Source organism: Anolis carolinensis, unplaced genomic scaffold (assembly GCF_035594765.1).
Source record: "Anolis carolinensis isolate JA03-04 unplaced genomic scaffold, rAnoCar3.1.pri scaffold_10, whole genome shotgun sequence".
Classification (NCBI taxonomy): domain Eukaryota; kingdom Metazoa; phylum Chordata; class Lepidosauria; order Squamata; family Dactyloidae; genus Anolis; species Anolis carolinensis.
In genome coordinates, this window is record NW_026943821.1 from 13,717,158 (window position 1) to 13,733,395 (window position 16,238).

General features: G+C 43.2%; 1 protein-coding gene across 1 annotated transcript; it reads left to right on the plus strand.

The window, feature by feature from the left end:
- Window positions 1-933: 933 nt before the first annotated feature.
- Window positions 934-16,080, plus strand: LOC103279955 (chemerin-like receptor 1). Its single transcript, XM_016996089.2, has 2 exons — window positions 934-1,466; window positions 13,492-16,080. Exon 2 carries the CDS (start codon window positions 13,496-13,498, stop codon window positions 14,456-14,458), a length of 963 nt encoding a protein of 320 aa, XP_016851578.1. The 5' UTR covers window positions 934-1,466; window positions 13,492-13,495; the 3' UTR covers window positions 14,459-16,080.
- The last annotated feature ends 158 nt before the right edge of the window (window positions 16,081-16,238 follow it).

The window sequence follows — 16,238 nt, forward strand, 5'->3', positions numbered from 1 at the left end:
TAAAGTGAACTTGAACTTGACATGATGGCCGTGTTTAAATATGTGAGGAGGACTCATAGGGAGGAGGGAGCAGGCTTGTTGCTCTGGTGACTAGGACTAGAACAATGGCTTCAAACTACAGGAAAGGAGATTCCACCTGAACATTTGGAAGAACTTCCTAACTGTGAGTGCTGTTTAGCAGTGGAACTCTCTGCCTCGGAGTGTAGTGGAGACTCCTTCTTTGGTGCTTTTAAGCAGAGGCTGGATGGCTATCTGTTGGGGGTGCTTTGAATGTGAGTTTCCTGCTTCTTGGCAGAAGGGGGTTGGACTGAATGGCCCAAGAGGTCTCTTACGACTCTATGATTCTATGATCAGGAAGAACTTCCTAACTGTGAGAGCTGTTCAGTAGTGGAACTCTCTGCCCTGGAGTGTGGTTGAGGCTCCTTCTTTGGAGGCTTTTAAGCAGAGGCTGGATGGATATCTGTCAGGGGTCCTTTGAATGTGATTTTCCTGCTTCTTGGCAGAAAGGTGTTGGACTGGATGGCCCATGAGGTCTCTTACAACTCTATGATGAGGAAGAACTTCCTAACTGTGAAAGCTGTTCAACAGTGGAAATCTCTGCCTCGGAGTATGGTGGAGGCTCCTTCTTTGGAGGCTTTTAAGCAGAGGCTGATGGACATCTGTTAGAGCTGCTTTGAATATGATTTTCCTGCTTCTTGGCAGGGGTTGGACTGGATGGCCCATGAGGTTTCTTCCAACTCTATGATTCTATTATTTCATTCCCTTTTCTATTTTAAGATTCAACACTTCCATCAACCCCCTTGTCTCAAAAGGACAAGCTTCCCCCACTTGTTGGGAAAAGGGGAGGATTCTGGAGGCTATAGTCTATCAGAAGGCCATCCTGTCCAGGAAAGCTGACTCAGACAATGACGTCCAAGTCAAACATATTGCCACGCTGACCCTTAAACCCAGAATGTCATACTCTTAAACGTCAGCAAGACTCAATTGTAAGAATTAGAAGAGAGGAAAAGGAGGGGGGAAACTTTAACCAAAGAAGGATAGATGGGGCTTATGCATCCAGGGAGGAAAGCATCGGAGGAGACACCCCTTCCTACTGCTTCAATGCTATTGGGCAGCTGAGTTTCCTCTGCATATAGAATAGCTTGCCTCTTCCAACATCAGCACTAGCTTTCCATTTCCCTCTCCTTTCTCTCACACATACAAGCCCCCAACTACTTCACAGAGAGCAGCTAATCCGCCTCTCTCACACTCCGTGCCGGGCTTTCTTCTGAATAGATGGAGGATCAGCATCATCCTTTCTCCCATCCATGGGGCTCAGGTAGTCCCATTGCCTCTGGATCGGACAGCATCTCCTTTTCTTAGAAGGGAGAGGACCACTTTGATTTTTTGGAACATATGGACAGAGGAGCCAAGAGCCAGAAGACCTGTTGACCTATCAAAAGGAGCAGACTTCATCAAGCAGTCAGGTAGGATTCTATAGAGCTCTCTCCTTCCTCTTATTAATCTCTATTGAATGGGGATGCCTGCTTTTCTGAGACCAATTTGGCATCATGAATTGCAACGGCTGTTAGGAAATTGTTTCAGACAAGCTTGTGACAATCTAATCGTATGTCCCCAACTAGAACAGATCCATGAAAAGCAACAGGGTCGAAGGAATGAGTCACAAGTCACAGCCTGCATATTTGTCTTGAGTCAAGGCTAGCATTAGATTATAATTATAATCCGAATGATTAGAGATTTGTTAAAAGCATCAGAAGTAGAATCTAATAAATTGTGGCCATAACAACAGGTGACTTTCTAAAACTATCTCCACACACAACATCACAAGGCACCATCCTTGAGATATACACGACTCCATAGAGAGGATTACGAATGCACTCACCTGTGCTCTTAAAGGTATATAAACAATGGAGCATTTGCGACCGAAGTGTAATTCTCTACCCCCTTAACTCCTCTTTTCTGTTATTCTCAGCTGTGCCGGACTCTTCGCATGCTCACACATTACACATGGATCATAGCTCTGCTACGCAGATATGCTAACTGAACCATTCAATGGGTTAAGGGGAATAAAATATCAGTAGCATTTTTTGTGGCTGATTTGATCCCAAATCCATGTTCTCTAGTGTTTGGGTGATTATGTATGAAGCACTCCAGACATTGCTTTTAAAACATTGCACACTTTTACCCTTCTTAAGTGACTTTCCTATAGAAAAGGGGGTGTGTTCAATGGGGAAACATGAAAGGCTTACCAATGGATGTCAAGATAATCTGGATCCCTATTAAAATGCCAAAAGATGTAGTTGAATGATTGTGGGACAAAGCCGCAGGTGTCTGTGAGATGCTCACAAGCAAAGCATTTAAGGCATGGCCAGACTTTTGTTTGTTATCCAAAACTAGCATTCCAATATAAGATATACTGCTACTGGATAGAGAGGCTCCACCTTTGCATTCTGTTCTGCCATATAGGAAGAGGTGTTAGGGTGCATCTACACTGTGGAATTAATGAAGTTTGACACCACTTTAATTTCTGTGGCAGAATGTAATGGAATCCTGGGATTTGAAGTTTGGCAAAACAGCAGCCCTCTTTGGCAGAAAAAAGCTGAAGACCTGATAAAATTGCAACTCTCATGATTTCATAGTATGGTTTTTTGGGGTTTTTTTTTGTTTCAGGAGCAACCGGAGTTGCTTCTGGAGTGAGAGCATTGGCTGTCTGCAAGGATATTGCCCAGGGGACGCCCGGATGTTTTGATGTTTTACCATCCTTGTGGGAGGCTTCTCTCATGTCCCCGCGTGGAGCTGGAGCTGATAGAGGGAGCTCATCCACGCTCGCCCCGGGTGGGATTCAAACCTGGCGGCCTTCTGGTCAGCAACCCAACCTTCAAGTCACAAGGCTTTTATCCCCTAGGCCATCGGAGGCTCCTCATAGTATGGTAATTAAAGTGGTGTCAAACTACATTCATTTTACTGTGTAGATGCATAACTAGTTACTTGCTTGCTTAGACAAAAAGGGGGTGAATATGGGGCCCCCAGTGGTACAGCAGGTTAAACCGCTGAGCTGCTTGCTGACAGAAAGGTCGGCAGTTCGAATCCAGGGAGCGGGGTGAGTATCCCACTGTTAGCCCCAGTTTCTGCCAACCTAGCAGTTCAAAGACATGCAAATGCAAGTAGATCAATAGGTACTGCTCCAGGAATGTAATGGCGCTCCATGCAGTCATGCCAGCCACATGACTTTGAAGGTGTCTATGGACAATGCCAGCTCTTTGGCTTAGAAATGGAGATGAGCACCAACCCCCAGAATCAGACACGACTAGACTTAATGTCGGGGAAAAAAACCTTTACCTTCACACTCGCTCAACCCTCAGAGATAGGTGCCCTGTAGGGCTGCCACAAATTGAAAACAACATAGACGGAAGGAACTGTTGAATGGAAGGCATTAAAATACATGTTGTAAATAACTTTTTTTACAAATTATTATAGTGAAAGATCCATTTAATTAATCGCTCCTCTGGGGCCCGCCTTTGTTTGCCTGCCTTCTGTGCCCTGAAACAGCTAGGTGCGCATCCATTAGCAGGCCTTAATGGGCCTTGGCAACTCGGGAGCACGTGGTGGGTCGTTCCCTGGGTGGCGGAGCATCTTTGTGAGTGACGATTATTAGCAGCATTCTTCCCTTCGGAGACAGAGGGACTGATGGACGAGCCCCTTCAAGGAAGTGGTATTATTAACGGGGGCGTAAAAAGCTGCTCCTCCCAGGGGAAAGGGGAAAAGATTTGATGCTGGTCCGCCTTCTGATTTAGACTGCAGTTCCCATAATCTCCAACAGCAAGTGGGTGTGTGTGGGTGGGGTGGGGAGTGTGCTCAAGGCTGGTGGGACATCCAATTCCATGGGCTTTATGGCAAGCTCTCCTTTCTGTTGACATCAATCTGCCAGGGATCCTCTCCCTTCTGTTTTGGACTACAGCTCCCATCATCTCCAACCCTCAGGGGAGAATTTGCTTAAGTCTGATGGGACATCCACCCATGTGGGCTTGAATATAGGTAAAGGTAAAGGTTTTCCCCTGACATTAAGTCTAGTTGTGTCCGACTCTGGGGGTTGGTGCTCATGTCTATTTCTAAGCTGAAGAGCCAGCGTTGTTCGTAGACACCTCCAAGGTAATGTGACTGGTATGACTGAATGGAGGACCGTTAGCTTCCCAATGGAGCAGTACCTATTGATCTACCTACATTTGCATGTTTTTGAACTGCTAGGTTGGTAGAAACTAGGGCTAACAGCAGGAGCTCACCCGCTCCCTGGATTCAAACCACTGACCTTTCAGTCAGCAAGTTCAGCAGCTCAGTGGTTTAACCAGCTGTGTCACCGGGGGCTCCTAGGGCTTGAAAATACTCCTTTCTATTTTAGACTGCAGCCCCCATCATCTCTGACTGCAGACGTTGGGAGGCATTTCCTTTGAAGCTGATAGAGTATCTATTATTCTAGGCTTTGTGGGATGCTCTCCTTTCTGATTTGGACTGAAGCTCCCATGATCTCTGAACCGAAGGTAGTGTAGGAAGATTTCATTTGAGATTGATGGGGATTGATAACCCCTGGATGCTCTCCCTTCTGTTTTGGATTGCAGCTCCCATCATCTCCAAACTCAGGTGTTGGGAGCTGATTGCTTTCAAAGCTAATGGGACCTTCAGGATTATATGTCTGTGTGGAAGGGCCCTTGGACTGCTGTTCCCACCATTTCAGACCACAGATGTGGGGAGATTTCGTTTGAGGCTGATGGGATGTCATCCCCCATTGATTTTATAGGATACTAGCTGTGCCCGGCCATGCGTTGCTGTGGCAAAGTGGTGGTGGTATTGGTTAAAAATTGTTGTGTAATTTTTATTTGACTTTATTTGCATTTTTAAAATTAATTTTATTGTAAGTTATATTTTTATTTATTATATTTTATTATTTTCTTGTATTATTTTTAGTTATTTTCTGTTATTATAGTATTTTATTGTATTAATTTTTAGTGTTTTAAATTATTTTTAGTGTTTTTTATTATTTTTTATTGGGTTGCTAGGAGACCAAGTTGGAGGAGCTTAGCCTTCTAACTGGCAGCAATTGGATAAAAGCAATTATTCCTCTCCCTCTAATTAGGACTTTATTTTTCTTTTCTTTTTGTTGTGTCAACCTAGAGGCGTGGATGATGGGTTGTGTTGTCAAATTTCGAAGTTGGGGGGCCTGTAGTTTTGTTGTTTTGTGGGTCACCGTGATGCCATCACTCTTTTATATATATAGATTTGCCTTTCTGTTTTAGATGGTATCTCCCAGCACCTTCTGACTGCAGGTGATGGGGAGAGATTCTGATTGAGGTTGTTGGAACATTGTTGTTGTTGTTGTTGTTGTTGTTGTTGTTTATCTCCCTGCTTTATCTCCCTGAAAAAGAGGGACCCAAAATGGCATGTAGTGGAAACATTTGAAGGAATATAGTGCTGGCTGCAAGGTGATGTTGGGCAGATATAATCAATTGTTAAACAATAGAGACTGTCTGCAACCTATGCATATATATTTGACAGCAAGCTTCACTGAACATATGGAAGGAAAGTCATAGTAAACATTGTATCCATCTTCATATTTATGAAAATTTCAAACAAATGGCTGGCAAATGTACTTTGCAAGTAGGTAAAAATTAATTCAGTTTTAGCATCCCTTTTCTGGAATTCTGAAATCCTCCCAAAATTGGCCACATGGATAAAACTTACTTTGGGACGCTTCAATGTACACAAACTGTGTTTGATGCACAAAAGTATGACAAATGTGGTATAAAAATTATCTTTTTGTATGTGCATAAGGGTGTTATGAAACATAAATTAATTTTATGTTTAGACTTGGGTCCCATCTCTAAGATATCTCAATATGTATGTATGTATGTATGTATAGGAATACAAATATTCCAATTTCTGAAAAAATCCAAAATCCAAAACACTTCTTGTCCCAAGCATTTCTAATAAGGAATATTCAACAGGCAGAAATCAACCTCCTTGATAAAAATAAACATTTTGCCCCTCCTCCCTATAATAAAGGTATTAACGTTTTGCAAAATACAAAAATAATCTTTTGGATCCATCCTCAAATGCAGAAAGCTAATACAGGTGTCCAGGAGTCTTAACCAACACCACCCTTTTCCCATTTTTAAATAAATATCAGGAAGATAAAATACAATGGCACTGAATTGGCCTTTAACAATTGTCAGTTCACATTACTCATGTCCCTTATCACTCTCCATGGAAATGTAAGATAAATGAGGTGGGAGAGAAGAGATGTGTTGAAGTTTAATTTTTAATAACCTTGCTCTTTTCAGCAGTGGGACTACCATCATATTGTGCTTATAAACCCCATTGTTTTTGCATTAGTGAGAAGCCATAAGTACAGTGCAGCCTACATTTGGCAAGGAGACAACAGCAAAGTTGTACTATTTAGTGTATTTGCAAATATACAAGCAACAGACAGGGCAGTTCTTCTCATGCTTAAGGATTATTCCATTTTTAATTGACTCGAAACTGAAAAGGACCACCATGGTTTCATGCAATAATTTCTGGTTTGGATCTTGGAACCCAATAGGATTTTTCTGTCCTTGTGCAAAGCCTATTTGAGTTAATGACCCAAACTAGCAGTGATGCTCATGTATGCCTTCAGAATTCATTGAATGGCAGCTCCCAATATTCCTCACTATTGACTATGCTAGTGGAAGCGGTTGGATATTTTAGTCAATCTCTCAATCAATGCTCAGTCAATGCTTCCGATGTTGGCCTATATCCAGTCTTAATTGCAATTCAGTGCGTCAATTGTAACTTGGTTAGACCTAGGTTAGGTCTAGAGTTTGACTAGTTCTATTCTGCTTGGGGTTTAACACAGCCGCCAGTATTCCTGATTTCCCAATGAATTCTCTGCCTTCCCACTTTTTCATCTGCTTTTAAAATGTCCCAGTTTCTCACTTCCACTCCCCCTTTCTCTACAGTTTACTTCAATCCCTGCAAATTGAGTTTAGAGTAATAAAGTAGTTTGTATTTAAGTAACTCACTGGAGGGGAAAATATGAGAGGAGTGGAAGCATGGATAGGATCTCGATCTTCCTGGAGGCTCAGGCAAAAGCAAATTGCTGCAGTGTTTCCTTGCTTTTGTGTTTTTCCACATTAGCAACTTTTGCCGCCTTGACTATGTTCTGATGTTACTTGACCACATGTATCCCAGTTTACATCTGGAAAATGTCAGTGGTTATGCTAGAAATAAGGTGGAGGTTTTCCGCTGACATTAAGTCCAGTCGTATCCAACTCTGGGGGTTGGTGCACATCTCAATTTCTAAGCTGAAGAGCTGGCATTGTCCGTAGATGCCTCCAAGGTCATGTGGCTGGCATGACTGCATGGAGCGTCATTAACTTCCCTCCGGAGTGGCACCTATTGATCTACTCACATTTGCATGTTTTCGAACTTCTAGGTTGGCAGAAGCTGGGGCTAACAACAGGAGCTCACCCTGCTCCCCAGGTTCAAACTGCCGACCTTTCAGTCAGCAAGTTCAGCAGTTCAGCGGTTTAATCTGCTATGCCATCAGGGGCTAGATAGCCATAAATATCCTAAAGGCACCATATCTTATCTGATCTTGGAAGCTAAGCTGGGGCAGTCCTAATTAATACTTGGATGGGAGACTGCCAATGAATACCAGGTACTGAAGGATATATTTCAGAGGAAGGAATTAGAAAACAAACCTGTGAATATTCCTTGCTTCAGAAAACTCTGGGTTCACCATAAGTCAACAGGTGATTTGAAAGCACATAATATACACAAACATGCTAGCAATTGGATCCTGACTTTAAATTGTTGTTATTAGAACCAATGGATCTTGAGATCTTCCCCTCATCCTTGAAGCACAGGCATTAAAAAGAAAATAAAAAACTTAAAAGAAAGATCTTAACTTGAGAGCTGCTTTTATACTTTTTGTTGGACAGCTCCTCTCCTTTAGCATCACCCTGATAGACAGAAAGAAGAAAGTACTGTTTTGTGATCCAGAGAGAAACAGTCGGGGGGGGGGGGGGGGGCTTTCATCTCAAGTTCTGTGCTAGACTCCTGCTTTTTTTAAAAAAAGGCAATGATAGTCTCGCCACCATTTGGTTGCCTCCCTCGCTTCCCTTCTTTGTTTGTTTCCAGATAATGTGTCTCTGGTTGTTAAACAGCACCTGGAATCAGATGGAAGAGAAGTTACACAACACAGAACACCTCAAGGTCCCAGCTAGACCCAGGAGCGAAGATGCAACAATAGCTGTATAAATAATACAACTACAGCTGCAGTTGCATAACCAGATCACAGCATTATGATAAATCTTCCAACAGCGAGGAGACAAGGAGAGCAAACATTAAAGGTCTTCAGATCTGCAGGTTTGCTACATTTGAAATGCTAGCACCCAGACTTGGTATTAGATTAGAATTCCATCAATTTTCCTCTCTCTTTCTCTCTCATATACTTTTAGAGTTGGAAGAGACCCCCGGGATTATCCACTCCAGCCCCCTGCCATGTAGGAATACATATAGTACATATCTATATATATATAAATGAGTGATGGCATCACAGCGACCCACAAAACAACAAAACTAAACACCCCACAACCTCGAAAATTGATAACACAATCCATCATCCACGCCTCTAGGTTGATACAACAAAAAGAAAAGAAAAATAAAGTCCTAATTAGAGGGAGAGCCATAATTGTTTTTATCCAATTGCTGCCAGTTAGAAGGCTAAGCTCTGCCCACTTGGTCTCCTAGCAACCCACTCAGCCCAGGGTGCAGGCAGAGTTAGACCTCACTTAGGCCTCTTCCACACTGCCTATAAAATACACATTATCAGATTTTAACTGGATTAGATGGCAGTGTAGACTCAATGCCCTTCCACACAGCTATATAACCCATTTATAATATTATATTATCTGCTTTAACTGGATTATCTGGACTCCACACCTTTACCCTTTACCTTAACTACCACCAATTCCTCAATACTTTATTTCCCATACCACTATACTTCACCATAGCAACGCGTGGCTGGGCACAGCTAGTAATACATACATTTTATTGATTAGCCCATTGACCATACCAAAGCATTTGACAAACACATTTAATACACACAGCGTACAACACACATTACAATCAAAGTTAAAATAAACAAGTTGTTAACAAAAGGTCAAGATCCTAATCCAGACCAAATATATGTGTAGGAATACATAATCAAAGCACTCCTGACAGATGGTCTTCCGGATTGTTTAAAAACCTCCAGAGAAGAAGACTCCACCACACTCTGTCTTTTCCAAAACTACAGCCTCACAACAAAAAATTCTAGAATGCTGCCATTTGTACCCAAAGTAAATGCAGGAGGCTTTGGTTGTTACTGGAAACCGTTGGCTTCACTCCAAGATGTACAGAGCCCGAGTCACCAAAAGTGACAGGCCACATCTTTTTTTTTCTGCCAGATTCCTTCCTCTTATTCTTAGTCCTTTCCAAGAGGTGACTAAGGTAGGAAACAGATCCTATTCGCCATAACTTAGAAGATCTAAAAAAAATAAATGTTCTGTTAAATCTGGTGTTGTTTACCCATTTGTGAGTAAACACTCTGCATTGGAATTTGAGAATATATTTACTTTTACAGGTTGAAAAAGATAAGGAAAGAAAACCTTTGTCATTTTATTTCCCTCTGTTTTGTAATCTTTTGTGCTGAAATAAGGTGTGTTTAGGAAGGAAGGAAGGAAGGAAGGAAGGAAGGAAGGAAGGAAGGAAGGAAGGAAGGAAGGGAGGAAGGGAGGAAGGAAGGGTGGGTGGGTTTAGGAAGGAAGGAAGGAAGGAAGGAAGGAAGGAAGGAAGGAAGGATCCAAACTTGAACATTCTCTCCTATTTCAAAAGCTTTCAAATTTGCTTCTCAGATTTGAATGTGGTGAAAACTTTTTTTACTACTGTCCAGTTTCTTCCTCTTGCTCATTTCTTTCCTGGGCGTATTTAGGTCTAATTCATTAACAAGTTCCTATATCTTTGGTTAGCAAAGGGTAGAAATGTGTTGTCGAAGGCTTTCATGGCTGGAATCACAGGGTTGTTGTGTGTTGTCCGGGCTGTATGGCAGTGTTCAAGAAGTGTTATCTCCTGACATTTTGCCCACATCTATGGTAGGCATCCTCAGAGGTTGTAAGGTATATGTTGTGACAAACACACAACAAAAGGTAGAAACATTCTCCTGGCTTTGCCAAAATGAATGTACACTGCACAATCCATGCTGGAAGGCTTGTATACTCCACAGATGATATCTCTCTAATCCCGCAAACCCCACTCTGACCCTTTGATGGTACTCATCCTCTGCTATGCACCTAAGTTATTCACTTCAGCCTGCCTTATGGTCGGACCACTGATCCCCTCCTCTCTTTTGCCATCTCTTGGCAACGGAAGCTCTCTCGGATCCCATGGCAACTCTCTCGTTTTGAAATGAGGCTCATTTATTGATGCTTCCCTCCACTTTGTGCAATAGTTCCAGCTATGTGGAAGTTACGCCGTAACCAGAGCAACTGAGATTGCCCTTGAGAATTTCAATTATAGATAGTCAGGGGAGGAGGGGACAGTTTGCACAATGTGTTGGGTGTGTGGGAGGGGAGCAATGGGGTTGAAGTGAATCCTGTCACCTTGGGGGGAAAATCCCAGGTGCTTTGACTCTGCCAGTGACTCCTGTCCTCTTTTTCCTGTGGCCTTTGGTTCTTCCCATGCCAACAGGATGATGAATCAATCTGCACTGGGTTTCATACTTTAAAGTAATTCTCCATGGTGCTGAACTACATCCCCAAATAGGTTCAACCAAGCATAGATTTACCATGCAACTGACGTGGGAACCACCTGCACTCTCTTTACTAATAGACACAACTTCCCATTGGATGGGCACATGTAGTATGGTTTTCACCTCCTACTCCAGACTCTGGGGCAGCATTAAACTGGGTAGCAGTGAATGAGTTGGAAGACTGAAAAGTTGCCGTAATTGCTCGTAATGCTTTCTGCAGACTTTTGGATTCTGAAAGCATAGTAAGGGGCATGGTTTATATAGTGCAATGGGGATTAATTAACTCTTGGTGAGTCACTCAGGAAGTCTAGAGGGTGAGGAAGTGCCAATCTCCAGTTTGCAGTTCTGTGACAATGTCATTCCCAAAGCTAAGATCACAGCACACTGAAATGTAACATTCAGAAGTTTAGACATGAATAGGAGAAAGAAGTAGAATGTTTCATACAACATTTTCAGCCTCTTGATGTACTACTCTTTCTTTAGATTTAAAATAAATTGAAAGGGATGTAGGTATCACCAAACCTTTTTTGGGAAAATGCTGTTTGGCTCTTCTTATGTTGGTGAGGGAATGTGGACAGACATAAAATGCCATTGTTCCTGAAAGTGGCTTGTTTTTGATCAGAGGTGATTATTTAAATAAATATATATCTGGGGTGCTTTCACAGGACCCCCATCACACAGAGAGAGACTTTACACATAGGTAAAGGTAAAGATTTCCCCTTGACATTGTCTAGTCATGTCCGACTCTGGGGGTTGGTGCTCCTCTCCATTTCTAAGCCAAAGAGCCGGTGTTGTCCATAGATGCCTCCAAGGTCATGTGGCCGGCATGACTGCATGGAGCGCCGTTACCTTCCCGCCGGAGTGGTATCTATTGATCTACTCACATCTGCATGTTTTCAAACTGCTAGGTTGGCGGAAACTGGGGCTAACAGTGGGAGTTCACCCCACTCCCTGAATTTGAACCGCCAGTCTTTCAGACAGCAAGTTAAGCAGCTAAGCAGTTTAACTTTCTGCACCATCAAGGTGTCCACATTTTTTTACACATACAGCACAGTTTTGAAAGTTTGAGCATCTCAAATATACTCCACAAATTGAGTGCTAATCCATCCGGCTGCCACCTCTGACCAAATTAATGGAGTGCCCCATAATCAACCCCCAAAAGTGAATTTGCATTCTCCATTCAGCCTGGTTTTTAAGTCAACCCACTCCAAACATATCTTTGCAATTTTGTGAAAAGCCTTTAAGCCATTTTCATTTAATGAAAGCCCCAAATAGAAATGTATTTTTTTTTGTGTACATAAGATTTGAACCTGGGTGATGCTCATGTGTTTTTGAGCTATATATATAAAACATGGAGAATGAGCAGATGAGCAATGCAATTTCATGTCCTTGCTGAAATAAAGAGGTTTGTGCTTCAAGGGTGGAAATAGCACCTAGCACTTGGTAGTTTGAAGAACTGACTATTTTGCCTGAATGTTTTCTAAAGATTTTTTTGTGGGCATCATTTTGCTATACCTACTGCTTATAGTAACCCATATATTTTTTTACAATATTTTTCTCACCTTGTTGGTTTTATTATTACTAATTTTATTTTATTTCTTAGTCCCCCACCCCCCTTTTTGACAGTGTGGCCCTTGGGGTAGGGCATATGTTTCAGTACACTATGAACATACAGTAAATTGTGGTGGGCAAACTGTGCATGGCTTACTGGCTTGAGTGCTGGACCAAGGCGCTAGGAGACCAAGGTTCAGATCCCAATTCATCCACAGAAACACATCTTGGGTAGGTCACACTTCGTGAGCCTAAGAGGAAGGCAATGACAAACCCCTTCTGAATAAATCCTGCCAAGAAAACTCAGGAATAGTACCACCAAATGAATAGATCCAAGATCAGTGGTTCTCAACCTGTGGATCCCCAGATGTTTTGGCCTTCAACTACCAGAAATCCTAACAGCTGGTAAACTGGTTGGGATTTCTGGAAGTTATAGGCCAAAACACCTGGGGACCCACAGGTTGAAAACCACTGTCCTAGAGCAAATGAAACCTGAACCTTCTCTAGAAATCAAGATGTCTAAGCAGTGTCTATTATACTTTGGCCATATCGTGAGAAGACAGGACTCATTAGAAAAGGCAATATTCCTTGTAAAGGTAGAAGATAGGGGTGAAGAGATACTCACTCAGTCAATGAAGCCATGGCTCTGATATTGATAACATGGCTGTTGATAACTAGATGATGTGGAGGTCTCTGTTAAGTCAACCTGATGGAAGTTAACAAAGTGTCAAGAAGTTGGGGCTGGGGCTGACCTGAACACTTTGAGGTCTAGGAGCCATTCCTCCCTCTCTGCTCACATTATGGGGTGCAGTAAAGAAACAAGAAGGTGGAAATTCTCTCTCTCTCTCTCTCTCTCTCTCTCTCTCTCTCTCTCTCTCTCCCCTTTATTAGTGGTTGAAGAAGAATTGGAGGGCTGACCTTTGTTTTAAAAGTGGATTTCTGGTCTTGGAGGCCACCATAAACCATAATTATCATTCTCTTTTTGCCTAATGAGGCAATGGGCAGAAGAAAGTTCAGGGTCCACAGAAATGGGTGAAGAGGACATATGTGGTCCATGACCTACATAGATAGTGTTACATGCAAGCCTAATTTGTCTCCTTCCTTTCTCTCTTTGCCAGGGAGATGTCCGCAAGCCCAGCAGCCAACAGTTCATCTTCCTCTTTAGTCCTGGGGGAAAGCACAGTGCGTAACATTGTAAAGATCATCACCGGTGTGATCTTCAGCTTTATCCTCCTGGCTGGAGTGACCGGGAATGGGATAGTTTTGTGGGTCACTGGCCTGAAACTCCGCTGGACATCCAACACGGTCTGGTTCTTCAACCTCGCCTTGGCTGACTTGGCCTCCACCTCCCTGATTTTTGTGACCATCCTGTACTTGGCCTTGGATCTGCACTGGCCCTTTGGATCCGTGGCCTGCAAGGTGGCCAACTGCCTCTTTGGGCTGAGTGTGTGCAGCGGTGTGCTCCTGCTCAGTTCCATTAGTGTGGACCGCTGTGTCCTCGTGGTGGCTCCTGTCTGGTGCCAAAACTACCGCACTCCCCGCCTCACCTGGGGGGCGTGTGGGTTGCTCTGGCTGCTCTCCTTGGCTTTCTTTGTCCCCAGCTGCTACTTCTTCACTGAGGTCTCACTCGAAAAGAACAACCGGAGCTCCTGCAACAACCTGGATGTCTTCCAGGACTGGCAGGAAGCTGAGGTCCTCACCATTTGCATCTTTCTCTACCAGTTCCTCCTACCCTTATTGGTCATCTCCATCTCCTACACAATCTTGGTGGTGACCATGCACAAGAAGAAGCTCAACAAATCCAGCAAGCCTTTCTTGGTGGTCACCAGAGTGGTCTTCTGCTTTTTCTTGTGTTGGCTGCCCTATCATGCCTTCGCTTTGGCAAGGATCTCCATGGACACGGTGCCAGATGCCATGCGCCTGGTAGCCATCCCCCTCTCCAAGTGCCTTGCCATGTTCAATAGCTGCATCAACCCTTTGCTCTATGTCTTTGTGGGGCAGGAGTTCCAGGATGCAGTAAGGAGGTCCTTGCTGCAGGTCTTCAGGACAGCTTTTGAGGAGGCACCCATGGCAGCCAATCTCTGAGAAGCAAAGGGAAGTCCAGGTTCTTGAGATCTCATTAGTGGGAGGAAAACCATTCTTCTGATTAAGATACAACTAATCACAGAGTAGCATTTTGCTACTAGCCAGTGCCACTCTATTGGAGAAGACAGAAAACCCACTGTAAAGAAGTGGGGAACCTGCAGTCCTGTAGGTATTATTGTACTACATCACCCATCATCCCTGACCATTGACCACACTTCTGGGACTGATGGGGAGTGGAGTGCAATAATATCACAGGGTCCACTGGTTCTCTTAACACCAAGCCCATCTCTACTGTGCATCACTTACAGTCTGGATCAAGCTACTGTGAAGCCGAAACCTACAAAATTAATATATATTTATTTTTCAAAAACTTCAGAAAGCATCAGCATTATTGAGTTTCTGCAAGTGATAGGAAGAACCGAGAACTGTGCTTTGGAAGTTCACTTCCAACAAATGAACTCAGGCTCCTCACTTTGCACTCCTGAGATTTCTCCCAAGACGACCCATCCCTCTTCAAGCGTAGCAATGCAAGGGCTAGTGAACTGACTTTTAAAAAGACAAGAAAACTGAAAGTCATAGGACTTTCATAGTGTCACAGGATGCCACCATTATGCTATTTACACAGAGAAACTCTGAAAATGGGCAGATCTGATGAAAAGAGACTTCTGAACCAGCATTAATGCCAGCCTCTTGGTCTGAATGCACAATGCAACCCTATCAGGTTGACTCTGTAGTAAATCCATTGAATACAATGGGAATGGCCTCCTGGCAAGTGTGTGAGATTGCAGTCTTAAGCTTGCATCCTTCCCCTCTCTGCCTTATCTTAGTCTCATAACCTGGCCACTCTGTTCCATTGTGTGGAATTAGTAAAGGAGAGACACACCTATGCCTCTATACTACTCTGCCTTTGAAAATAGTCATCAAGGCAAGATCAATGTATTTCACCGCAAAAAAAATCTAACCAACCACTTAAATTGTATATGATGTGCCCCAAAACCTATTTTAAAAGTGCATTCCTATAAGTCAGTTCACTCTTTTGGTAGATTATACATTCATGGGGCACTCAGGGGAGTGTGGAGGAGCCCAGGGCTGCAAAAATAGCCTTAGATGGCAATATATATTACCCTAGGATCTACAGAAACCACCAATTTCTGAAGATTGTGGCTCAACATTAACCATAGCTGCAGTTGTTTTGCTTTGTATGGACCCTCTAAACACCAGCAGTTTAGTCAGTAAACATTTTCATCCTTGTGCCTGAAACTGAAAAATAAGCAGGGCAGGTATAAAGGCTGGAGAACATCCAAGCATCCTGAAGTTTGTATCAAATGAAGGTATTAGAATCATCTGAAACATCGCCTGTGTGGCTTTCTTAGCTTTGAAACTGCCCAGTGCATTTGTGTTTTGCTTTGGCTTTTACTTCCATCAAGAGGGCTAGGAACTTGATTTTTATGAAAGGGGCAAATGACAATTGGTCAAACATCCTAATTTTTTTTTTGTATCAGGAACAACTTGAGAAACTGCAAGTCACTTCTGGTGTGAGATAATAGACTGTCTGCAAGGACATTGCCCAGGGGACGCCCGGATGTTTTTGATGATTTTACCTTCCTTGTGGGAGGCTTGTCTCATGGAGCTGGAGCTGATAGAGGGAGCTCATCGGGTTGGATTCAAACTGGCAACCTTCAGGTCAGCAACCCAACTTTCAAGTCAACAAGTCAATAGTCCTGCCAGCACAAGGGTTTAACCCACTGTACCACCTGGGTCTCCAACGTCCTAATGAAAC

What these genes read in the sequence shown, in the direction of transcription:
- LOC103279955 (XM_016996089.2), top strand. Translation starts at nt 13,496, where the DNA reads ATGTCCGCAAGCCCAGCAGCCAACAGTTCATCTTCCTCTTTAGTCCTG.